Raw genomic sequence first — 25,093 nt, 5'->3', positions numbered from 1 at the left:
TAGCCCGACTCACCACTCAGCCATCTGACTCCCGATATACATACAGCGGCTGAAAGAAAGTCCCTTACTGAGGCTGTAGACGACCTCCACGTACTGCAGGGTGATCAATATAATGATCATTAATAATGATCAGTATTTCTGCCCTCAGTCCCAATAGGTCTGTTGTACTGCCTCACAGTCTGGTCTGGGGCTATATAGAGTTTCAACACATTATAGCTCACATTGTAGCTGGGTATACGAGGCTGTATTTTCTCTTTTGCTGTTACTGTAGGGCCAGAGGGTTTGAGATTCAACACAGTCTAGCCATGGTCCAAAGCTACAGCAGGTTAAGTATCTAGTATGCCAAGGGTTTTAACTGTAGATGTTGGATGCATACAATTGTCTTTCTTGTCAATATGGAGTAACCCTTCAAGCGTGTGGCGAGACAGTGGTCCAATGCAGTGATATTTTAAAAATGGCTGGCCTATGTACAGTATGCACTGTGAATATCACACAGTACAGAGACCTCCTACCTGCTACATTCAATGAGGGATACTCTCAGTCGGCCCTCCACCAATTTGGCGTCCTGAACGGAGAAGTCCAAATCACAGGCTGACCCCAATGGAGGCTGCACTTGGAACGGGAAGAAGGGCTTGTATCTGGAGACAGGGGGAGGGGAAATACAATGAAGACAATTAAGAGAGAAATCCTGGAAAACAGCTGTGATTGAAATCTTTTTTGCATATTTTATTAGAAAAAAGTCAGTTAGGTGAATAAAGTGGTGAGAAAAGCAGCAAAGGGAAGTCCAAAAATATTTGCACTTTTTTTAAACAGGAAGATGACAACATGCGGAGGTGAAATAATCATTTGACCTGGAGTGAAGCTGGCACAGCTCCTAATAAATCTACTGTGAAGAACTTTTAATGGAAATAAATGTGTGATTTACCTCAAATCAGTCATCCACACCATAACACTGATTCAGCAAATAGATTTAGCGAATGCACAAACAGCTTCAAAATACTGCATTGCTGAGTTTTGCTTTTGAGCTGTATGAGTTGAGAAGGTAAAGCTCTGTGGACATACAGTATGTGCTAACTTGCTAATGTCTATGTTTCAGATGAGGCTATGCTGTTACCCTGCGGCTAGCCACTTAACAGACAGAGCCGGTTAGCATTCTATGCCATGTCATCAAGTTCAGGACAGACTCAGGATTGACCGAGGTATGGATCTAAGGCAATAGAGATAAGCCACCAACATAAACAGATGGTGTCATTGCCTCTGGCTACTAGCTACTTCATAACACTGCACAATCAAATATACTGTTATTGCCTTTCAATCCAAAATTAAGATGTTGAATCCTAAATTTAAGACAAAATCTGTTTTTGATTTAATCCAGTTGTTATCCATGGCCATAAGTCAGTATAACCTACTGCAGGATGACATTTTAGACATTAAGGTACTGTATCTGTACTGTATCTCAGGGCAGTAACATTCATGGCCCTCTGGGGCAAACATGAGAAGGAGGAGGAGGATATACTGTGAAGAGATGGATAGGTAAAGAAGGGATCTTAGAGACTTGAGAAAGATGGAGAAATGATGAGATGGGGTAGTCTATGAGGGGATAGACAAATAGAACAAAGTCCAGTATTTAAAGAATGAAGTGCAAAGGTGAACAGTACGACTTCAAAATAAGAGAAAAGGCAGAGAAAGAGAGAATGATATACAAGGGTTTGAGAAGACATATAGGGCGTAGAGGTGAGATGGATGGTAAAATGAGAACAGATAGAGATGGACTGCTAGCAGGCTAGCTTCCAGCTCCAGTTGTTGGGCAGAGAACAACAGGAAAAGCTATCAGATTATATACCAGGCTCATGGGTGTTTCCTGTACTGCACACACATTCACATTATTAATAAACAAACACACACAAACCATGGATGACCTCAACCCAGCATGATCCTGAAACACACACCCGTTGCACAGCGCTCCAGATATATGGTTCTCACAAACACACTGCCCCACTATCAAAATATGCCCCTCTTATCCTTCTGATGATGCATTTTAGCCTGAAACACACCAACTGATTAAAGGGTCTGCCTACTCGTACTCACTTGTGTATCTCAATTCTAACAGTTTGACATAAGTCAGTAGACAACCCACTTTACTACCCTTAAGTTCAAGCAGAATCAATGTCTACTGACTGAAAAGCACATTCCAACCCAGACTCTAGGCAATGACTTAGCAGTCATAATACTTGCTCCCGTGACTAAGACTTCCTCTATTGGGTGTGGTTAGGGGCTAAAAGCAGAACCATGGCCTGCTAACAGTGTATGTCTAATTGGTGGGCCTCATTGTAATTATGGAGCAGTTGTTGGAGTATGTGAGCATGCGTCCTCTAGAACTTATTATTTCAGGAAACTAATGCCATTTTTAGTGGTAGTTCTAATAGTAATGTATAATAGGTTTGGTTGTAAATAGGTACAGCCCTAGATGTACCACTAAGGACGTAATTTACAGCTCAGTTATTTGTCACAGACATTTTCTCAGGTTCACTTCATGAGCAGAGGTCATCGCAAATCATACTGGTTGAAAATCTCAACCTTCAGTCCACACAACACAGTTTTGATGTGTTCAGTCTGTACCCTTCAGGTTCACTAGATGCTACACACAAACAGAACCATTGATCAACTGGGGTTCTGAATAAGCCTCTGTTTCTCACCACTCTTGGGGTCTGAGGTTCCTTTAGGGCTCCTAGTTGCTGGTTCTCCTAGGGAGAAAATAGAACTCAATAGTGTGTGTGTCTGTGCGCGCGCACTTGTGTGGGTAGTGTCAAGAGGGACAAAGACAGACATTCTCTAAGATTTGGCTGCTGACTGGCTCGGCCTAACTCTGGGCAGTTTCTCCTCAGACCCAAGGACATGCTTGCTAACCCCAGAAAACTAGACTTGACAAGTTCAACAACATTGCTAATGAGCAAAAAGCTAAAAAGTTCACAAATGAAATGTTTTAGACTTAACATACCCTATTTTTGATCTACAGTCAGTGTGACGTTTTACCCCATGCAGCCTTGAAACTAGTTCTTTTACTCTCACAAAGGGAAAAATGCCCAGCCTACATTCCTTTGTCGAATTTAGTACAAGGAATTTAACAAATGTAATGGGACAGTGGTGCCCTATAACAAAGTAATCTTCATTTGAAAACAAACTAGCATTTTGTCTCACTGCAAAGTAGCCTACAGTCCAGCAGACAAGGGCCCTATCTCATTCCACAGATAGCATTAGTCAGGTTGAACAGACCCCATTAAATGTACATGGTACACATTTCTCCCTGCTACCCCTTCTATTCTATACCTGTTTTCTTAATTTAGTATTTTTTTTATAGTTAGCCATTAGGACATTACAACACAAAACATCCTGTATGTAAGACTACATCATACAGATATTCTCCCTTAATGTAATATAAATCTGACCAACAACTGCTATTTGAACAGCTAGCTAATAAATTCTGTGCAGCTTCCCACTTCTTGAAAGTGATATAATAGGGTCTTGTAATTCCAAGAGTTTAAGGGATGCCGTTAACCAAAAACTACCTTTAATGAAGTCTCGTATTGGATAGCATTACAAAAAGCATCTTGACATACAATGAGAGTGCACTATTCCATTGCTCCATAACATATAGATCTCACGGGCCTACATGATGCCCTAGGGCCTAGTGCTTGACATCTCCTGTCTCAAACAAACGGTCTGCACAAAAAGCTCTCTTTAAGAAAAGTCAAAAGGATTTAGGAACAATATTCTGGACCGGACATTCCTTTCAGATGGGAAATCTTACTCTTTAATCAGATTAGCGCTTTTCTCTCTCTATGAAAATGGCTAGCGCACACTAAGGACAGAGGTGTGTGATGGACTGGGCTGCAATAGGTATTATATTAACTGGATATCGAGCTGGGCTGAAATAACAGAAAAAAATGTCTCTGTTCATTTATGGCTGTGTGAAACTGAAAATTGGAAAAGGACAGGGTAAAGTTTAGTATTCTGAACATGTCACGTCCTGAACCTGCCACACACTCCCAAAGTCAGAGTGGAAGAGCCAGACGGAATGCAGTGATCTAATGCAGTATAAAGGGAGGATACATAAAAATGACCGCATGGCATTAGAAACACAATCCTTCTATGGAACAAGCCTACATAAATTCACAGAAGAACTGACTGATCAAGAAAAACCTTGAAAAGGAAAAATCCATCAGCGCTTGTTTAACATTCCAAGATCCCCGAATCCTTAAAACTCAAAGACAACTCAATTAAGCCTAGTCTATCATTCTTGCCAAGTAATGTGATTTTGGCCAAGGTTGTACAATAGAGATCTGCAAACTCATGGCTTAATCGCCCTGCAGGAATGGATCCAGATTAGCATCTATTTTAGGGGACGGTCTCAAACGTGCAGACTGATGTTCCAGGATATAATCCGTTCATGGCCACATGTGGCAGGAGGACTTGCTAGAAGAAAGAGTATAAAAGTCTCTAACAGTGTGTTCCAATTTAAACAGTGGCATAGAAACACATTGTACTCGTGCAAAACTCACAACAATGTTAACAATGTATTGTTATTGTAACTGTTCAGTTATGACAGATGTAAAGTGATACACAACTAAGTTTTGCAATAACTAAACAATCTATTTTTTCTCTGCTCTGGTACTCCTTAGCTGAAAGGTTTTAGGGTTTATGGTGAGGATTTAAGAGATCCGAATAAAAAAAAAGTATAACCCAATGTCAAGAGCATACGACAGCCATCATAAGACTCGGCCATCTGTTTGAGATGCCCAGAACTAGCCTTTGTACTCCGTCTTCTGACACCAAATGGATGGTGTTCTGCTAAAGTATTAGTTTCCAATTACTATTCCAACCCCCTGCCTTTGAACCTATCATTTCCATTTCCTTTTCTCTCTGGGATGAAAATGAACTGATCAAAACAACAATAATTGTCCAATCGATGCAAGAGTCCCCTCTTAGTGTCTGGAGTGGTGCTAAAAAAGAGCCGAAGGAGCCTACTAACATATCTCTGACTGTACCTTGTAATGTATAAATGTGCCCAGGCTCCTCCCAACTGGCCCCTGCTGATGAAGTCAAAGAGCCCAAGGAGAGGGACGAGGGGAGGGATAACAGATGTCCACAGAGCAATTATGTAACATAAAAAACAGCTTATTGAGAATAAGGGTGTGTGTGAGAGAGAGAGAGAGAGAGAGAGAGAGAGAGAGAGAGAGAGAGAGAGAGAGAGAGATGCTCTAATGCCTCTAACCCTGCCATGAGGATTGCCGCATTACTGATGGTCCAGGAAGTCTCAAATGAAAAATGATTTCATAATTTTCCACAATAAACAGCCAAAGCTTACAGTGGAAGGAATATGGTGAAACTTGGCCAGCATCTGCGATCCTAAAACCGTCCCTATACTAGATTTACAGTTGCTGTAGATCTACAAATCAAAGTATCAATCAATCAGTCAAAGATTGGATGTATCCCCCACCCTTAACACAAAAAACTATGCCCGACTTCATGTCAAAGATAAGCAAGTAGGGCCCTTTTAGTAAGCCATAGACGAGGAACTGCTCAACCAAAACAAAACGTTATTGTTTATTTGCTACAGCATTACTTTCCCTAAATATAGAGGGTACCAAGTAATAGGCCTACTTAGCCCATGATGCTCTATTCAGGTGGCAGTGACACGTTGTCAGCATAGATGCCATGATCAGACCATGCCGGATTGTGAGTGTATCATTATCATAACCCAAACAAATTCTAAGAATTATAAGAATGTTGTCCTACCAGGTAAAAAAAGCTACAGTTTAACAGGCAGTATACGTGACATGAAGGAGGCTGTAGAGTATCCTCCTTTTTAGTATGCTAGTAGTGTATCCCACTTTTTAGTGGAGTATCCTAGTAGAGTATTTGCTTTTGATCTGACTCAACATGAGTGTGCTGTAATGTCTGGATTATGTCCAGAACCCCCTGCTCCCTCCAGAGTCCAACCATCTGTGCCATTCAGCAAATCCCACCATCCACTGCTCCATCCTTAAAGGCTGTTTCTCATTACATCATCACACTCACCCTGTTCACTCGTTCAGCATCCTAATCATGGGCAATCCTCTCACTCTCTTTCTCTCACACACACCTGAGTAACAGACATATACAAATGTAGGTATGCACAGTATTACGATTCCCAGACAGGTGAACTACAGTTTGGTGCACTACAGTTTGGTCCTACTCGGGAATTGTGTACTTGTGTAATTGTGCTTTAATGACAAATTATATCTGTCATTAAACACAACTGAGGGACGTGTTGAAAGAATTTTGGTTTTATGAACAGCCAAATCATTGTCTCTTTTAAACAATCCACAAAGAATATTATGTTAAACTACGTGTGAGCAATTAAAGAGTTTAGCATAATTAATTTTAGGAAAAACTGTGCATCTTTTGATAGACAATTACCTAACAAATATTGCAGACAATTACACATCCTGTACATTTTGGCAAAAGTGCGTAGCCTAACTGAAATGTAGACATGCTGATTTTGAAATCCACTACAACTAACAACCACTAGACTATACGGATTATTTGACAATTCCTCTAGATTTCATAGGATTATTTAAGGATAACGAGAAAGTAAATTACATTTAAGTTACCCTAAAACTTTCCCCTCAGTCCCACCTAAGATATGTGACCCTTCCAAATGTAACACAAACAAGCTAGCTGGATAGGTCACTGTGTCATGTAATTTGGGGCTAGAACGCTGAGCTCGGAAAATGTTGTCACAGCAGTCATGACAAGCTGACAGTGTCAATAAGCACTTCAGTGCGGGTCAAACCTTTTTCACATCTTGGAAGTGATACGGGCTACCCTTTTAAAGAGCTCACTTGATAAAATAGCTTTGAATCTTGGAGAAGAGAGCTCAGGAGAGTCCCAGGAAATTAAAAGGCTAAATATTTGTTCAATTAGGCTGCATTATATTAGTATTTCACGTAGGCCTACATTGTTGCAAAACTCTGGAACATATAGTCCACAAATGATACGTCTAACTTATTAATTATAAACAGTAGGCTAATTGACGTTAAACATATAGGTCTAAAGAATTAATAAAGGCAAAAGCGGAGAGATGAAAGGAAATGTAAGAACAAACATTCTTAAGTTGCCTTTAATGCAACCCTAGTGAAGTGGAAGAGTAGACTTTCTCCTTTCAGTTGTTTGCATTTGGTAGTGCCAGTTTCACACCCAATTGTGGTCCATTCAGCAGTGACAGGTCACTCCTCTTTCTGCTCTGCCTATAACACCAGGCTATGTGAGGCACCACACTGGCTTTCTTTGACACTGGTAAAATCCTGTGCTCTGACCTCAATCCCAATCTAAACTGATATCCTGCAGATCCAGAATTATTAGCCTACATCTCATTGAGGATGTAGGCCTACAAGTACTATTCGAACATCACATAAGAGATTTGCAAGCAGGTATAACCTAGAGCTTTGCATATGGTCTATTTAAATTGACAGGGCTCCCCAATCCAAACCAGCCCTCCCTGTATCATCTAAAAATGGTAGTGGAGTACGTCATGCATTCGTCAATGTCCAGACAAACAGGACTTTCTATAATTGATGTCCAACGTTATGTTAAATAACACACACCCAAGGGTCATTTGAACTCTAATAAAGTTTTACCTGATCTTGTAATTTGGCAAGGTGTGTTTCTTTTTGATGATTCGTTTCAACTGGTTGACAATAATTGACGTGAGCTGGGGCAACGGCCTTCCTTCGAACTGAGACTTCACCTCGAAGTCTATCAGTGGGTCCTCAAGAAATGAAAAGGACCAGTGCGAAAAAGGCATGCGAGTAAATTGCAGCTTCAGCCTTCCAACTACACGAGTCATCTTGACGAACAGGTACGCAGATTTTCCAAAAACGAGCTCTACATCAATTGCCAAATGGAAACCTCCATTGTATTCAAGGTCCACCTCGAAATTGAGTTCCTCTGGCATACCATCCTCGTTTAAATTCACCGGCTTCATAAGTTTGGCCGTTTTAAAGACAGGCAAAGAATTACCTAGGGAAATGTCCCTTAAACTGAGTCCCTCCAACAGTCGACCTGCTGTCTTGGTCTGTAATAGCTCCTCGAACTCCACTTTAATCTTTTTGGTCAACCAGTGTCTAACAACTGGGGTGTCACGGAGCTCCCTGAATAGAAACAAAAAGATAGCATTTAGAAAATTGCACGTCTCCGCTTTGGAGGTGTGTATGGGCTCGCTTTGACAAGGCGGTGGCGATTGTTGTTTAGGGCTACTGCTGGTGACAGTCGCTTCCTGTTGCCTTGGAGAGATGGCCTCTTGCTGTTTGGATGAAGTAGATAGTGTGTTTTCTTGTTGTTGCTGGCCTGGTTCTGCATGTTGATTATTGAAGTAATCCTTCAATGTGGGATCAGGCACTGTTTTGACATATTGCACTGTCCTGGCTACAGGCTCCGGGCTTCTTCGGTAAATAAGCAAGAACTGTAATATCAATGTAATGACTGCTCCAGACAACGCGGAAATCAATATCAAGTAAATCATTTCGAGCAACTGCTCTGTCGCCGCTTTAGCGTTAAAACGTTTTCATATTCAAATGTTTAACCGTATTAACAAAGCAAGTTCCACCTGGACGCTCACAAAGCTGCCATATCATCTGCCTCTTTCCTGGGGTTGTAGCTCCTCAGCTGATTGGGCGAACGTGCTACGTAGATGTACGTAATGACGGAGCTTACCCATCAGCTTAGCCGAGTGCAGCCTTCAGGAAAGGCGAAGGATAAAAGATAAGCTAGCAAAAGGTCTACGTAATGCATACAAATACTCAACGTCACTTATCAGTTTTACGCATTGATTCATGTTGTTTAAATAATGCACAAATAGGCTATTACAATTCCCACTGTATGTATAAATGATAAAACGCTTCATTTTACTTGTAGTCAGAATAGCCTACGTTTCCCTCCAATCCTCTAAAACTTTATGGCATAGCCAGTGCTCTGTTAAACAGTGTCTGCATCCGCATTGAAGGATTACTTAAAAAACCAACATGCCGATAATATGTTCTTTATTTTAAACAAACTTTGAAAGGTTTTGCCCACATTAATAGCCTAAACAGTAGGCATACCTAAGTATCCAAGTGTAAATTGCAGACCTCCCTTGACTCGAATTGTGATGCGTCTGTTTCTCAGCTGTTTCTTGGGCTACAGCAGGTGGCAGCAAACTGTCACATGAGGTCTGCAAATGGGACCTCTCCACTTGGCAGTGAAATGATTCACGTAGCCTACCTATTATTGATAGAAAAAAAGTAAAGGTCACGTTGGAAAGAGCACTGCAGGTAGGCAAATATCGATAATAAAGGCCCATAGCACATAGGCTACTAGCCCTCTGTGGTCTTGGCAGTCGAGTTAATTCCCGAAGTGCACATGATCGTCCGGGTTCTCGTCTAATCAAATGGTAGCAAACAATTATAGGCTATTCACAAGTACATAAGGTTTGTCGGTTTACTAAAATGTTGTAGCCCTACTGATTTGTTTATTAGCGTGGCATTTGAATAAGCCCACGTAGTAAGACAAGGACGTCAGAATACTGTAAGGAGAGGTAGAGACAAGCGGACCTGGACTTGTCTAACCTGCGGCTTCGTTTTAACCACAGGGAGGGAAGTTCTCAGAAACCGAACTAAAAACTTTTTCCTTAGCTAACACATCATTTGCATAACTTCCGCTTCTCAACACAGGCACAGGTCCAGTCTTTTGTGTGGCAGTGGCAACATCTCTACGCAAAACAGTTATTTATTCGTTATTATTTTTCATATTAGCTTAATTGACTGTTCTCATATGTGTGAATCTATTGGTGTAAAGATGACCAGCTTGAAGGCTTTTCAGGAGACATTTGGTAAGTTGGAGAAATTAATAACTATGGACTAACCTTGCATACCATCTTTCTTTATGATCCCATTTACTGATCCTGTGAATTAAGTTGGCTATTGGGGTCTTAAGGCCAAACACAAAGGCTATTTTGTGCAATTTGTCTAAAGGAAATGTTTTGATATAATTATTATTTGTAAAGTCATTTTACCCTTAATGTCCTATAGCCTAAATGGACCATTTCTTTGAGGATAAAATTAGTAGGATAATTTCGATGTTTATCTCACCATGTTTACCATACCATATATATTAAAATGAAACTACAAATTCGTTTATGTAGCCTATGGTCTGTAGTGAATTGCAGAAAAAACCGTTAACGTTGATAGACTCCAAATCATACGTAATCTAGAACACAGTAATCCAAGCGACTCATCAAGAGCTGTTCATGTACAGTCGAAGTGGGGCAGAACTGGTCCATTGTCATTGTCATAGCCTACAGATGTAGGGCTAAATTGGAGTAGGTTAACTTCCTTAGGCGTTTACATTGTCTGGATTGCAGTTATATGTGTTCTAGGCTGCTGGTGAAGGGTACCAATGGTCATTATACTGATAAACTTTACTTTTTAGCTTTTCAACACTTTGTTCAAATTGTCCAAAATTAGTTATAAGCCTAAATAACTTGTTTTTGTCGATGAAAGTGAATCCAGTGTTGTGGCTTTTAACTAACTATAGTCAAAGTTATAGTTTATTACTAACTAAAGTAACTATAGTTGGATATTTTCATTTCAACACATTTCAACAGTCTTCAGAGTACATTCTATCAGATAAATAGCAATTGGGGATTTTGTGTGTCTCACTAGATTGATAGCACACTTTTTTTAATCAAATGTACACTAATTCATTTAAATGCTTGAGCACTCTTTCTCTGCCCCCCCCCCCCACACACACACACACACACACACACACATACACACACACACACCTAACACCAACGATCATGCAAAGACATGACAATGTAAATCTTTGCTTTAGCAGTGGGTATTCAATGGATTGAGTCAAGTATTAGCATGCCATTCAGTTCAAACCATGTGTGGAAAAAAGCATGTTTAGTTGCTGCACACCAAATGCACACAGTCTGATGAATAGCTTTGAAACTCTAGTCATCCTTTCATACAGGGTATGGGTGGTCAGAAAGGAGAAAATCTAGGTTCATCTGTGTGGAATTGCGGCCCTGAGCAATATATTATGATGTGGTTTCTATTTCATCTCTTTCTATTTCATCCAGGACGAGCAGGTACATGCCCGTACATTCCCTCTGAGACAGAAACAATGCACAACAGATCTAGAGGCTCTGCTTTAGTTGATTATATGTGACTCCAACAAACTGAGATATGCTTGGGCCTGATACTATACAGTGTGTTTTGTGAGTCTGAGAATTTACCAATGACTGGTTCAAGATGGAATGATATCAAGAAATGTTCCCCAAATTTTCAAACACTGGGCTATGCCATGCAAGAATATTTCTAGAATATTTCTAGAGGACAGTGGTACATCTTTGTAGTTTCCACTGTTGTTGTTGTTGCACAAAAATGAATTTATTGTATTCCCATCTTGTGCTGTATAAGGTCTTATGTAAGTAACCTGTACAGTGTTGTTGCAGTTATTACCATAGTCTTTTCCACTTAGGAAAGCAAAAGCTACATTCTCAGTATCTATGTAGTTTGTGACACAGTGGAGAAAAACATAACATAGTTGTATGTACACCACCCCACACTACAGTGTGTCTTGTAGATCATGTTTACAGTTTGAATACAAAAATACCGTGAGACATTATTCTTTTTTTACCTTTCTTCGAAAATATCCACCCCCTCAAAACAACAGACGTCACGATACCTCCAAACTTGTGGGAGTTGTAGGAATACACTTTGAGTCATAGTTAACAGGATAGATGACAGGAACCTTGAACAACTCGAGTATATGAGACACTTACAAATATTTTAGGGAAATGCTCATATACGTTGAGGTGAAATGAGTATTCTCACCCAGAATGCAACTAGTCTATAGTACAATGTTGTAGGTTTAGCCCGGAAGCCTGTTTCTGGACTGGACTTGCTACATTAATATTGCAGTTACCATCTTGGTTTAATTTATTGCATTTTCTTATCCAAGCTTCACATACAAGGGAAGTAAGGTGTTAACGTCATGGAGTGTAACTGAAGAAAGGCCAGAGCTGACGCTTTATTTAGAGCCCTCTGGTCTCACACAATGGCTTCACAGTGACGTTGACTGATAGAGACCCATGTGGCCTTGCACAATTATTTTCTAGTCCTGAAAGCGGTGCTTTGTGCTTCTCTCAACTAATCAATGTGTGGTTCTTGACATATGTTTAAACAGTTCTAGGTGACCCTCAAAATGTAGGTTAACACTGTCTTAAATAACATAAAGCAACAAACCAAACTATGGAGGTGCATTTGTGTCTTCTTGATGAGAGCAAAACCTTTTTCTTTTTGATCAGAAAGTTTTGGTTTCTTTCTGAAACAAAAACGTTGGTTCCTTTCTGAAACAAAAACCGAGGTTTCAAAATAACCAATGGACCAATACTGTTAAGCCTTTCTTTTGGTTAGTTTGAGAATAACAAGTGTGTGATTTAGCACTCTGCAATGATAGTACTGCAAGCAAATGGGGACAGTCTTGCCAAAATGGAGTGTGGATGATAGCATTTTTCAAAATATTTTTGTTTTTTACTCTGAAGCTTTGTTTTGGTTTCAGAATAATAATAAGAAATTATTTTGGATTGAAAAGAAAAAGGTTTTTCTCTCAATAAGACACAAATGTACCTCCATACCAAACTGTATGCATTGAGGTTGTCGGCATTGTAACAGAGGTGTTATGTCTGCTTGGTCTTCACAGATAGAATATCTGTAGAACCAGTGGAGGACACTGATACTAGCAGTTTTATGCCAGAAATGGTAAGTTTTAAATTGTTCAGAACGTATAGTAGAGCAAAGTAAACTTTCTGCCTTGTATCAAGTAAAGCATTTATAAATTGAATGCAGTTCCTCGAAAAAGTTTTATGAAGCCATTGAAACATTGCTGTAGTAAGCTTGATGTACTATGTTTCATAGAACCAGTAATTTATTAAGAAACAAGTTGGAGCAAGCATCCTTTTTGGCTGAAAACTTTTTATGGACATTTCCCTACACAGATTGAATAGTGTATTAACAATAATGAATAGTTACCACATAATTTTGCTCCCATTCTCCTGTATTCTGATTCCATTTTATTTTTCAGTCCCTGAAGTCCAACTATCCAGTTCAGGTTACAGAACCTAAAGGTAGAGCATCAGAATGTCTGTAACATACAGTCACACAATGTGCGTATCTTTACATTGTGATGGGGGGCATTCCCTCATCCAGTTAATTGTTCCTTCCAGATACAGTGACACTGCAGCTAAGTTCCATGCCTCCTGGATACCTTATACCTCATTCAGACAGAATAAGACAGGTAAATAGTCCTCTTCAAGTCCACCTTGAATAAGGTGGTTCATAAATCTTGACCAGGAATTGCAATTCTACACTGATATGTTGACCATCCCTCCCACCTATTGCAGCCAGTGGAAAATGGACTAGATTGTATCTGCACAGGGTCAATTTCACCAGGTAAATCAATCAAGATAAAAAGTAAAATACAGGGTTGAGGACTACGTACTGACATGTCTAAAATATTTATAGATTGTTGTCAAACCATTAATGTACTCATGAGCAAACACTGAGTAACTATAAATTGGTTTTCCCTCTGCTTTACAGACTTCTCTAAAGAACCACAGTTCCTGAACCCCTGTGACAAGTGCTGTTACTCAGTCCCACCACCCAAGATAAGTGACCTGATGAACGACAAAGACTTGCTGGATCTACTCCGTCTGAAACTGGACCCCAACCACTGCACTGTCAAGAACTGGAAGAACTTTGCCAGTCGCTGGGGTATGAGCTATGATGAACTGACCATGCTGGAGCACCGGACCCAGGGATCTATGTGCCACAGCCCTACACAGGAGTTTCTGCTACGCTACAACCAGAAGACAGTCACTGAACTCACTGACCTTTGCCGTCACTACCAGCGCATTGATGTGCTGCAGCTTCTTCAGCGCTGGATGAAGAATGACTGGCCTTCACGCTGGCAACAGGCTCATTAAAGTTATTTGCCCCTCCCCGCCTACTCCCTGCTTCCAGCATAAATTCAGATTGTGTTGAAACCAAATCATCTTACAGCTATGTTTCCTATCAGAATTGGATTTGGTAAGATCACATCCAAGTCTGAGAACAGGCAGATTTTTTTTCTTTCATTTTGCTCTTCACTTTGTTGAATAGGAAATAACAAAGGGACATAGATATGTTGTGGTCAGAGATTTGCATAACAATCAGTGATTAGCAGAAATAGGGAAGGTTTGACTCCTGCGGAGTTTATTGAAAAGGTAGTAAACTATACTAAGTGAAATGTCTTGCCATTGTGCTCATATTTGTTTTCATGGTCTCAATCAACCTGTCTAGTTTTTGTAGCAATATTAGGAATATAACTAACCCTTGTGTTCCTGACATGGCCAGCTGGGAAAAACTTTATTTCCAGTGTTAATTTTGGTTTGGTCATGAGTTAATTGTTTGCTTTAGGTGATTTTTAATTTTTAAAATGTTATAGTTTAGTTAATTAAATCAGAGAGGATGTAATGTTGCATATCATGAAAAAATGCAGATTATTTAAGTGTTTTGCTTCTTTTGGGGTTTTGTTCAAGTACAATAGATCCAGTCATTTAACTTTTGGAAAGACAATCAACATTTCTGTTTCTTTAAATACCATATGAAAAGTTGACTGGTCTAATTTTGCTCTAATAGTATAATTAAATTATCGCAAATGACTGCATTGTATTCATAGTACATAATACATGTTCAGTTTTAGCATTGTATTCTTTTATGAATACTCAATATGGCTATCTATAGTAAAGCAGCTCTGGTACAAAATATAGAAATATGGAGGCAAAAGAATCGACAGAGTACTTTATTTAACAGAACAAATGCTAAATTACATCATCCTGTATACAATAATAAATTTGCCATCACTTAATATACAAAATTATATATTTCACTCAGATTGCCTTCAAAGGTAAACACTGAACTGAATCACATTCAATGCTGATATATTTCTTAAAAAATAATAAACATACAGGTAGACAGGTATTTCAATAAATGTAGCATTTAAATAGAGTTTTCACACACAAGATCAGGAATGAAGTTATTTATTCCATCATTAAGCTTTGAACTTATCTCAAGACACTGCAGAAGTACAACATTAGTGTGTTTGGTAAATGTATTTACAAATATTAAAATACTACTTTCTAATTTTACATAGTAACAAACAAGGTCCATTAGGTGGTGATCCCTGTCATACACAACATATTTGACAGTGTAAAAAGTGTTGTATTAAGCTGTAATAGCCCATGTTTACAGTCCATCTTAATCAGCAACTTAATATTGTGTTTTATTTTACTGTTTGAAGATGTCACAAATATCTACCGTGTTGTAACTACTCATGAATAGACACTTTCAAAAAGGTTATGCATTCTAGGTCACAAAAATGACTTTGTCATGGTGGCTTGAAATTGTTAGCCAAACAAGTTCCATTTGGACATTTGGACTCACAAAGTTTGGAACTAAAATGAATCAGCATCTGGATCTTTAATTAATGTTTAGGCCAAGCATGTTTGAGAGGCTTCTTGACATAATATCGTTACGCTCTGATGAGTTTTCAGGAGAATTCACATTGATTCCAAACTCAGATTTTGCGATTTTGACTGTATCTGTAGTGGAGCCTACAGCAAGGTTAGGAGTGGTGACGTCCCCTGCCAGGTGAAGATCACTTTTCACTTCAGGCTGTGAAACATTAACTGTAGCAGTTTTTGCTTTAGACAATCGAAGTCGCTCCATTATGTCAATAGGACCGGAGGGTGAAGTGCCCTTCTTTCCCTGATTTGTCGGTCCACACACTTTTGGCAAAGTGACGCCAGCATCTGGTCTAAAGTAACCTTTAATTTTTGGACTTATTGTGTCCAAATTGAAGACTCCGATAGATTCTGTAAGGTTTTCAGTGCTGTGTGTTGGTAGTCTGTGGAATTTAAACTTGGGAATTTCCACCTCAATGTTAGACAAATCGTTTTCAGTTTCATCCTCACTCATACTTCCTTCAGTTTCTGAGGCAGAAGCCTCCTCTTTTTCGTCTAAACTCCACCTGGTTAACCATTTGGATGTACTTTTTGGGGGATCTGGTGAATATGAATTTTGAAGACTGGCTTCACCACTTCGAGATATATTATTCTCTCCCTTTACTTCTGCTGTAGGCATTTTCACTTTGAGATCTGGAGCAGCAATGTTTCCGTCAATTGTTGGAGCTGAGAGATGGAGGTCTGGCGCTTGAAGATCAGGTCCTTTGAGGTCTGCTTTGGGCAAACTAAAATCTATATTAGGCCCAGAGACCTCTCCTTGTATTTCTGGGGCAGAAAGGTTGAGTTGTGGAGTCTTCAGTGCAACGTCAGGGGCTTTGAGGTCAGCTGTTGGCAAATTCACTTTGAGATCTGGAGCAGCAATGTTTCCGTCAATTGTTGGAGCTGAGAGATTAAGGTCTGGGGCCTTAAGATCAACATCAAGACCTTTGACATCTGCTGTTGGCAAATTCACATTAACATCTGGAGCCTTCAGATCAGGGCTGACGTCCAGAGCTGGACCTTTCACCTTTGGTCCAGATAGACCGAATTTTGGCAGTTTAATTTTGGGCAATTGGAATTTGCCTGAGGGTGCATCAAGGTCAACATCTGGGGCTTGAAGATTTACATCAGGTCCTTTGAGGTCTGCTTTGGGCAAACTAATGTCTACATTAGGCCCAGAGACATCTCCTTTGATTTCGGGGGCAGAAAGGTTGAGTTGTGGAGTCTTCAGTGCAACATCAGGGGCTTTAAGGTCAGCTGTTGGCAAATTCACTTTGAGATCTGGAGCAGCAATGTTTCCGTCAATTGTTGGAGCTGAGAGATTTAGATTTGGGGCCTTAAGATCAACATCAAGGCCTTTGACGTCTGTGGTTGGTAAATTCACATTAACATCTGGAGCCTTCAGATCAGTGCTGACGTCCAGAGCTGGACCTTTCACCCTTGGTCCAGATAGACCGAACTTTGGCAGTTTAATTTTGGGCAATTGGAATTTGCCTGAGGGTGCATCAAGATCAACATCTGGGGCTTGAAGATTTACGTCAGGTCCTTTGAGGTCTGCTTTGGGCAAACTAATGTCTACATTAGGCCCAGAGACATCTCCTTTGATTTCTGGGGCAGAAAGGTTGAGTTGTGGAGTCTTCAGTGCAACATCAGGGGTTTTGAGGTCAGCTGTTGGCAAATTCACTTTGAGATCTGGAGCAGCAATGTTTCCGTCAATTGTTGGAGCTGAGAGATTTAGATCTAGGGCCTTAAGATCAACATCAAGACCTTTGACATCTGCTGTTGGTAAATTCACATTAACATCTGGAGCCTTCAGATCAGTGCTGACGTCCAGAGCTGGACCTTTCACCCTTGGTCCAGATAGACCGAACTTTGGCAGTTTAATTTTGGGCAATTGGAATTTGCCTGAGGGTGCATCAAGATCAACATCTGGGGCTTGAAGATTTACGTCAGGTCCTTTGAGGTCTGCTTTGGGCAAACTAATGTCTACATTAGGCCCAGAGACATCTCCTTTGATTTCTGGGGAAGAAAGGTTGAGTTGTGGAGTCTTCAGTGCAACATCAGGGGTTTTGAGGTCAGCTGTTGGCAAATTCACTTTGAGATCTGGAGCAGCAATGTTTCCGTCAATTGTTGGAGCTGAGAGATTGAGGTCTGGGGCCTTAAGATCAACATCAATGCCTTTGACATCTGCTGTTGGTAAATTCACATTAACATCTGGAGCCTTCAGATCAGGGCTGACATCCAGAGCTGGACCTTTCACCCTTGGTCCAGATAGACCGAATTTTGGCAGTTTGATTTTTGGCAATTGGAATTTCCCTGAGGGTGCCTCAAGATCAACATCTGGGGCTTGAAGATTAACATCAGGTCCTTTGAGGTCTGCTTTGGGCAAACTAATGTCTACATTAGGCCCAGAGACATCTCCTTTGATTTCGGGGGCAGAAAGGTTGAGTTGTGGAGTCTTCAGTGCAACATCAGGGGTTTTGAGGTCAGCTGTTGGCAAACTCACTTTGAGATCTGGAGCAGCAATGTTTCCGTCAATTGTTGGAGCTGAGAGATTTAGATCTAGGGCCTTAAGATCAACATCAAGACCTTTGACATCTGCTGTAGGTAAATTCACATTAACATCTGGAGCCTTCAGATCAGTGCTGACGTCCAGAGCTGGACCTTTCACCTTTGGTCCAGATAGACCGAATTTCGGCAGTTTGATTTTTGGCATGTGGAATTTGCCCGAGGGTGCCTCAAGGTCCACATCTGGAGCTTGAAGATTAACATCGGGTCCTTTGAGGTCTGCTTTGGGCAAATTAAAATCAACATTGGGTGCAGAGACATCTCCTTTTATTTCTGGGGCTGAAAGGTTGAGTTGTGGAGTCTTCAGTGCAACATCAGGGGTTTTGAGGTCAGCTGTTGGCAAACTCACTTTGAGATCTGGAGCAGCAATGTTTCCATCAATTGTTGGAGCTGAGAGATTAAGGTCTGGGGCCTTAAGATCAACATCAAGACCTTTGACATCTGCTGTTGGTAAATTCACATTAACATCTGGAGCCTTCAGATCAGTGCTGACGTCCAGAGCTGGACCTTTCACCTTTGGTCCAGAAAGACCGAATTTCGGCAGTTTGATTTTTGGCATGTGGAATTTGCCTGAGGGTGCCTCAAGGTCCACATCTGGGGCTTGAAGATTTACATTGGGTCCTTTGAGGTCTGCTTTGGGCAAATTAATGTCTAAATCAGCTCCAGACAAGTCTCCTTCAACTTTGGGAGCAGAAAGATTTATGTCTACATTAGTCCCTTTCACATCTGCAGACGGCAGTTGTACATTGGCATCAGGAACAGAGACATTCAAATCTGGGGTCTTTAGGTCAGCATCAGCATCAATGTCGAGTCCTTTCCCTCTTGATGAGCCAAACGTTGGTAGTTTCATTTTAGGAAACTTGAATTTCCCTGATGGAACTTCAGCCTCTGTGCTTTGAAGGTCAACTTTAGGAGCATTTAGTTTAGCATTTGGTACACTGACATGTAGGTCTTGAGTATTGACAGTACCTTCAATCTTTGGCGCAGAGAAGTCTGGTGTGTTCAATTCAAGTTCAGGTCCATTAACATCTATATCTGGGGTCTTAATATCGGTATCAATGTCTAGACTTTTGACTTTTGTTCCAAATTTTGGTAGATGGATTTTAGGAAACTTGAATTTTCCAGAGGGAGCATCAATATCAAGACCTGGGGTTTGGATATCAGCATCAGGCAAACTGGCATTTATATGTGGAGCAGTGATGTCTCCCTCCATTTTAGGTGCATCCACATCAGCATCAAGATCAATGCCTGGTCCTTTCACTTTACCCAGTTTGGGCATTTTCAGGGTGGGCCATTTGAATTTCCCAGAAGGGGGGTTAACGTCAATATCTGGAGTGTTGATGTCTACATCAGGGCCTATCAGGCCAGCTTTTGGTAAGTTCAAATCAACATTTGGTGCACTGATTTCTCCATCAATATTTGGGGTGGACAAACTCAAATCAGGCCCAGACAAATCAGCATTGACATCTGGTCCAGACAGTCTGTATTTTGGCTTTTTTAGTGTGAACAACTTGAACTTTCCAGATGGAGCCTCAATGTCCACATCAGGAGTGTTCAGATCTGCATTGGGGCCTTTTATATTTGCATTTGGCAAACTGAAGTCCAAATCATTAGAGTCTAGTTCTGCACCAAGTTTCAGGTCAGGGAGACTGAGTTCAGGGTTAACATCTGCATTAACATCAACATCTGGGGCTTTAATCTTATGGCCTGGGAGCCTGAACTTGGGCTTTTTCAGTGTTGGGAATTTTAGTTTCCCAGAGGGAGCTTCAATGTCAGCATTGGGACCTTGGATGTCAATATCTGGTGCCATAATCTCACCTTCAATGTTTGGGGTGGAGAGATCCATGCCTGGTGTCTCAAGATCAGGTGCCTTAACTTTTAACCCAGGTTTGCCCCACTTTTGATGAGGCCAAACAAATTTACCAGAAGGAGCCTCAATGTCTAAATCTGTGCCTTGTAAATCTAGCTCAGGAGCTGAAACACTAACGGCAGGTGCAGACAGATCACTATCTACATTCACCTGTGGCGCCTTTACTTTTGGCCCAGATAATCCGAATTTGGGTTTTGCCAAAGTTGGCAACTTCAGTTTACCTGAGGGTGCCTCTATGGAGGTATCCAGATCCACATCTGGCCCATTTACATCTACTCCAGGGGCTTTGATTTCCATTCTAGGAGCTGAAAGGGCCATATTAGGTGTCTGGAGGTCTCCACTAACAGCAGGGACTTCAACATCTGTAGATAAGTTAAAGTCTCCCTTTGGTGGCTTTGCTTTCATTTGAGGCAGATTGAAGTGGGGCATCTTGAACTTTGGAGCCTTGTATTTCATTCCACCTGTCTTTACCTGAGGTGTCCCAATGTCAAGTAGGGCTTCTGGAGTACTAAGTTGTGGAGGAGAGGCACTGACCTCCGGGCCTCTCAGAGTGCCATCCAGAGGTGCTCCTTTAATCTTAGGTCCAGCCATTCCAACTGTGGGCATTGTAAACTGGGATCCCTTCAGGCCCCTTGCTTCACTTAGTGATTCTCCATTCAAGCCAGGAACATTGATTTGACTCTTCAAACCTCTGCTGTTGCTATCCGTGAGCATCTGTAGACAAGCAAACAGCAAATGAATATAAGTGGTACTGTATAAAGCTCAAAGTATTTACCAACACACACTATTAATATAAACAAGTACATACAGTAATAAAGCACATATAGTAGTATCTTAAATATATGATTGAGACTTTTACTGTATACAGAGAAACTTACACCCCCAAAATCTTCAAGATCACCATTCAATGAACCAAGGCTGACACTGGCTTTCAAGTTCTGCTTTGTCAGAACTTTCATGTTCTCGTCATAAGGCTCAATGATCTTGAGTATCTTTAATACATCATCCTTATTGAGGTGGTCCAAGTGTATAGTGGCAGCAACAATCTCATCTCCTAAGATAAAAAACAAACAAAAGAAAACATGATATAATGACTTATATCAAAAGGTCTTGAGAGGTAATAATTCCAGTGCTCCATTGTATTATATTTCAAATTTTACCTGATTTGAGACCACTCTTAGCTGTAATGTTTTGGTCAGTGACTCCTTTGATGACCACTCCTCCTGCCTTAGAGTCCTCAAGGACTAGGCCTTCATAGTAACTTCCTTTTTGACTTTCACCGTTCTGGTTAAGGATAATCGTTTGATATTTAGTCTAGTGTTAAGAATCACTACATTGAACATTGTGCTTGGGTGTATTTTTTCATCATGGTGTGCAGGGGAGTGTACTATTAGGCCTATACAGTAAAATGTGGAGATTGGGTACAACAGTTATACGTACTAGTCTCTATTTCATTGCTTGCATAATAGAAACCTACTCACCATGATTGTTCAGTTAGTGAGTATAGTTACATCTGCGTCTTCGTCATATCAAGTTTAATGTCCACTTTATCTGTAAAATACAAAGGCACAAAGGCATTGCCTTCCACAATAAATCTAAAAGTTAAACTTATGCATAACTGGATCTACTGAAGTGCAGTGCAGTTTCTACATCTTGATCTAACACCAGATAGCTGATGAAGGGGCCTGCACACTTGATTTTGAAAAGAGGGTACAACTTAAGTAACATATTTGGATGTTATTTATACAGGAAAAAAAATCCCATTATTCGAAGTTTGAAGTCATTTGATTTTTCTTTATAACAGGCTGGTCGGCTGGTTTATTGGCACAGACTGACTGATACACCCAAACACTGTCTCAACCACAAACAGTCTCACACTTCAGGAATCCAAGGTATGGTCATTGGAAGGATGCTTAGGGGAAAGTGTCTAAAACCAGTCGGTTGAGATGCATGGAGCATGAGTGCCATACCTCTCCCTAACCACACCTACAACTCGTACATCCACAGACCTATATGTCAGTGTAATGCTTCAGCATTCTGATGTGGATAGCAGGTAGAGAGAGAGGCAGCCCTATCTGGTTTCCAAGTACTGTCAGGTCATTCTGTGAATTTTCATGTGCTCAAAATGTAATGGTTTCCATATAAATCCATTATGGATCTCAAAGTTTGTACAGTAGTCTATAATTAATGGCCTAATAATAAAGATTTCAAGCATTAAATGAACAAAAACAGTAAATTATATCCCAGTGTTTTGTTCATTGGCAAGTCCTACGTACATTGTCTGCACCATAACTCCACTTCAACAACGGCCATTTACTCAACTTCAAGCCCATTAACGGCCTATACCAAAATATTTTGCTCACAACAGCCACATAAACAATCAAAACACAATTTCAAATCTACAATCACATTCAATTGTATATCTATAGGATACATAGTCTTACTAGTCACACTAAAATCAAATTAGCTAAGGCAAAGACAATTTATTTAACTGAGTTACCATCTTTCTAAACCCAAAAACAGGAAACAGGTCTTTGACCTTTGATAACTGCACTTAAATTAGCTTTGCAAGCAACAAATCTGCTGTCACACTTGCCACATTTACATTGTTTGAGGTACATATAGAATATATTTAAATCTCAAGTTCAACATTTAGAACATAATTCAAGCTCTATATGTAGACAGCACAGCCATGATTACAATCTTAAAGTGGAATCAGTATAGGTACTTTACATCAAGAGAGCAGAACAACTTTGGTTAACTGCCAACAAAAATAATTGTACAAGCAGGGTCAATAACAATGCACCTTTTATTCAGTCTGTTTTAATTTATTTGGATGAATTGTTTTAATGTGGTCATGTTTCTCAATCACCAATTCAATTAGGCACATGTTTTGTTTTGTCATTTAATCTAACAGATTATTTTAAGTTTATGATAAAGTGAAATCACTGTTTCCAAAATGAAAGGTTTAACCAATGGCCATGGAGCTCATGATTGTCTGGACTCACCTTGTGATGTTTCCAGAGATGCGTCCACCTAGCAAGTGATGTCTCCTCAGAACCGTAGGCTGTTAACTTGTGTGAGACAACAGTTAAATGCCTTTTGGACTGCCACCTGAACCCGATTAACAGGTTAAACAACACCAGGACACCTCCCCTAGAACTATGCCCCCCCCCCCAACACACACACATCCATCCGTAAGTCTTTCATAGTCATACACATTCAAGGCTGGTGACAGCCGAAACCTGTCGAAAGAGGGAGGGAGAAAGAACTGACTTATAAGAGAGGGATCGATGGAGATAGAGAAGGAAAGAGAGAAAGGGAGTGAGATAGAGAGAGGGAAAGGAGAGCACACCACTCCTCTTTAACAGGCTGAACCAGGTTTGCAAACAGAGACAATTGAAATTATTGCAAAACATAAACCTAGCAACACAGAGCATCGACATTCAAAACAACAAACCATTTTAACCATCATCAAAATGCCCACGCTTTGGGGTGCCCAAAGAGGTACAGTTGATTCATATCAGGGCCATTGTTGTAATGAACATGCATGGTTCCTTAGTGTGCATTGTTTATTTTTGTTGCAGGAAAAGCCAAGGCAAAAATACAAAAGACCAAGGCAAAATCAGAGTCAATCAGGCTGAATATCAAGGCCGATATATACAAAAACCATAGCAAAGGTACAGGCAAAACCCTTTTTTTTTGGAAAAGATATACGGTTGGTCAAACAAAACAGCTACAAGGTCAAAACACATAATGGCTATCTAAATTAGCTAGATTAGAAGGCTTAGTATGTTGTGCAGACACAAAACACCAGCTCACAAAGAACATGGGGGAACTGAACTGCATAAATAGGGTTCTCCAACAAGCGCCTCCAACCATACTGAACATAGAAAATGGAGAACCCAGAATGTAACCGAGAAAAACACCAGATCACTACATCAGTAGACACTAGATCAGTAAAACATTTACAAGCAACAAGAAAACAAATACCAAGATAACTCAGAACCTTACAATTGTATGCTGGGCAATCATTGTGTGGAACCATCCTTGTCATAAATGCTTTGTTTTTTCATGTTTAGGGTGAATACATTTACAGAGTAGACATAGTTTTAGAGAACACAATATCCCTGTAGGTGCTTTATAAAGGTGCTTTAACAGTTGAATGGTTCACCTTCAAAACATTTTGTTGTAGTGTCAGTTTCAATAAGTAACAAATGGAATATCACACTCCACAAGCGATGAGTATAACAACAAGAATAACTTAAGCCTGGCCTATCTGTATATAATTCAAATGACCCCTGAGTCTCAGTTTTGAAACTTTCCAAGTTTCTTGGACCAAGTGTCTGAAATTCATCTCATTACCATTCACCATGTACATTCCTCTCACTAAATTGTCATCCTGAGGATGCTATCTAGAAGTTTCATCTTGATAGGAAAACAGTTCAGTATGTTATTGAGCAATATGGGTTTTCACATATATCACATAATTACAATGTATATCATTCAAAAACAGTGTACTGTAAGTGTGTACAATGATATAACTGGGATGGTCCTCTCAACACCACTCCAAGGTATTTCTAAACTAAACATACATTGAGGTAGATACCAGTCATGCACCATGGATGTGTTGTGAAGGGAATCAGCTGTGTCCAACAAAACAGACAAAGACGTGCTCTATTGGGAAAATAACCAGATGCTCTCACTTTAATGAATAAAAATTGCACAGACAAGATTGTGAATTTGTTTCTACATGCCTGCAGCCGACCAAGTCCAAATAGCTCTGCCTGAAGGGAAGGCTCTGGAAAGGAGAAAAAAAAGGCTTCTTGAGTCATGTTTTACTTGTCCTAACATGTAGAGATACTTACACTCCTGCCTTTATAGAAAGCCTTTGAAATGATGTCTTGTGAGCATCTCACTCAAACACACTGGGCCCTCCTACTACAGAATGAAGTACTAAATACAGCAAAGACCCAATCAGTACACAGCACTGATGTACAATGTTTCAATCAGTTCATTCAGAACTG

At 40.3% G+C, this 25,093-nt stretch overlaps 3 protein-coding genes across 5 annotated transcripts in view; 1 reads left to right on the top strand and 2 right to left on the bottom strand.

Annotated features, from left to right (window-relative positions):
- The window catches only part of pdzd8 (PDZ domain containing 8), a 28,047-nt gene extending 19,298 nt beyond the window's left edge, over positions 1-8,749 (bottom strand). Inside the window, exons 1-2 of the mRNA XM_084667123.1 lie at positions 7,680-8,749; positions 513-638 (exon numbers count right to left, since the gene is read on the bottom strand). Coding sequence (XP_084523249.1) covers positions 513-638; positions 7,680-8,563 — 1,010 coding nt within the window. The 5' untranslated portion in view covers positions 8,564-8,749. The remainder of the gene's footprint in view (positions 1-512; positions 639-7,679) is intronic.
- A 246-nt stretch (positions 8,750-8,995) lies between these two features.
- edaradd (EDAR-associated death domain) lies at positions 8,996-14,778 on the top strand. 2 transcript variants are annotated; one of them, XM_084710297.1, is made up of 6 exons: positions 8,996-9,350; positions 12,790-12,848; positions 13,171-13,213; positions 13,313-13,383; positions 13,490-13,538; positions 13,686-14,777. In XM_084710297.1, the coding sequence occupies exons 2-6, from the start codon at positions 12,837-12,839 to the stop codon at positions 14,069-14,071; spliced, it is 561 nt and encodes a 186-aa protein (XP_084566423.1). In that variant the 5' UTR covers positions 8,996-9,350; positions 12,790-12,836; the 3' UTR covers positions 14,072-14,777. The 2 variants fall into 2 exon arrangements, with proteins under 2 accessions (XP_084566423.1, XP_084566422.1); XM_084710296.1 differs by lacking the exon at positions 8,996-9,350 and adding an exon at positions 9,414-9,907 and having other exon boundaries at positions 13,686-14,778.
- Positions 14,779-14,913: 135 nt separating this feature from the next.
- Positions 14,914-23,122, bottom strand: LOC146268137 (uncharacterized). Of its 2 annotated transcripts, none has more exons than XM_084710295.1 (5): positions 23,075-23,122; positions 21,548-21,647; positions 21,227-21,350; positions 20,945-21,120; positions 14,914-20,780 (listed from the first exon to the last, which is right to left on the bottom strand). In XM_084710295.1, the coding sequence occupies exons 2-5, from the start codon at positions 21,548-21,550 to the stop codon at positions 15,606-15,608; spliced, it is 5,478 nt and encodes a 1,825-aa protein (XP_084566421.1). In that variant the 5' UTR covers positions 21,551-21,647; positions 23,075-23,122; the 3' UTR covers positions 14,914-15,605. The 2 variants fall into 2 exon arrangements, with proteins under 2 accessions (XP_084566421.1, XP_084566420.1); XM_084710294.1 differs by having other exon boundaries at positions 21,548-21,617; positions 23,075-23,121.
- Positions 23,123-25,093: the final 1,971 nt, after the last annotated feature.

Source organism: Hypomesus nipponensis, chromosome 11 (assembly GCF_054491055.1).
Source record: "Hypomesus nipponensis isolate SF chromosome 11, ASM5449105v1, whole genome shotgun sequence".
Classification (NCBI taxonomy): domain Eukaryota; kingdom Metazoa; phylum Chordata; class Actinopteri; order Osmeriformes; family Osmeridae; genus Hypomesus; species Hypomesus nipponensis.
The sequence above is the reverse complement of the archived record's forward strand: the minus strand, read 5'-3'. Positions and strand labels throughout refer to the sequence as shown.

Excerpts from the sequence above, each read along its gene's own strand:
- edaradd (XM_084710296.1), top strand. The coding sequence starts at position 9,850 with ATGTGTGAATCTATTGGTGTAAAGATGACCAGCTTGAAGGCTTTTCAG. Across the intron at positions 12,849-13,170 it reads GCAGTTTTATGCCAGAAATG|TCCCTGAAGTCCAACTATCC; the intron begins GTAAGTTTTAAA and ends TTTATTTTTCAG. Across the intron at positions 13,214-13,312 it reads TCAGGTTACAGAACCTAAAG|ATACAGTGACACTGCAGCTA; the intron begins GTAGAGCATCAG and ends TGTTCCTTCCAG.
- LOC146268137 (XM_084710295.1), bottom strand. Across the intron at positions 21,121-21,226 it reads TAAGAGTGGTCTCAAATCAG|GAGATGAGATTGTTGCTGCC; the intron begins GTAAAATTTGAA and ends TTTTTATCTTAG. Across the intron at positions 20,781-20,944 it reads ATCTTGAAGATTTTGGGGGT|ATGCTCACGGATAGCAACAG; the intron begins GTAAGTTTCTCT and ends GCTTGTCTACAG.